The 323-nt window shown below is 46.7% G+C and overlaps 1 protein-coding gene across 1 annotated transcript; it reads right to left on the minus strand.

Moving 5' to 3' along the window:
• Window positions 1-6: 6 nt before the first annotated feature.
• LOC109132046 lies at window positions 7-315 on the minus strand (the record flags this gene model as incomplete). Its single annotated transcript, XM_019243183.1, has 1 exon — window positions 7-315. A coding segment is annotated over exon 1 (249 nt), but the record flags the coding sequence as incomplete, so codon positions are not given.
• Between the last annotated feature and the right edge of the window lie 8 nt (window positions 316-323).

Here is a 323-nt window from a genome sequence, read left to right on the forward strand (position 1 = left end):
AGATTGGCAAGGAGGGAGAGTTTGGCGTTCGGACTCAGAGACACGAGAGGCATGGAACTTAGCGATGAAAGCAGAAGCTTTACGGTCAATACCTGGCTCAGCCACCCAGTAACGCTTGTCCTCGTCGCTGGCCCATGCCTTTCTTGTGTAAACGACGTCGTCCCAGGATGCATCAGCTTCAACTCTATGATGAGACGACCTTCTTGCTTTAAATAAGCTGAAGAGCGAAAACTTCTTTCTGCCATGACTTCCCATGAGAGACAGAACAAGAACAGCAATTAAGATTGAAGAAAAGAACTGCAAATTTCGTGTAAGGTTGTGTT

Source organism: Camelina sativa, unplaced genomic scaffold (assembly GCF_000633955.1).
Source record: "Camelina sativa cultivar DH55 unplaced genomic scaffold, Cs unpScaffold14995, whole genome shotgun sequence".
NCBI classification, from domain to species: domain Eukaryota; kingdom Viridiplantae; phylum Streptophyta; class Magnoliopsida; order Brassicales; family Brassicaceae; genus Camelina; species Camelina sativa.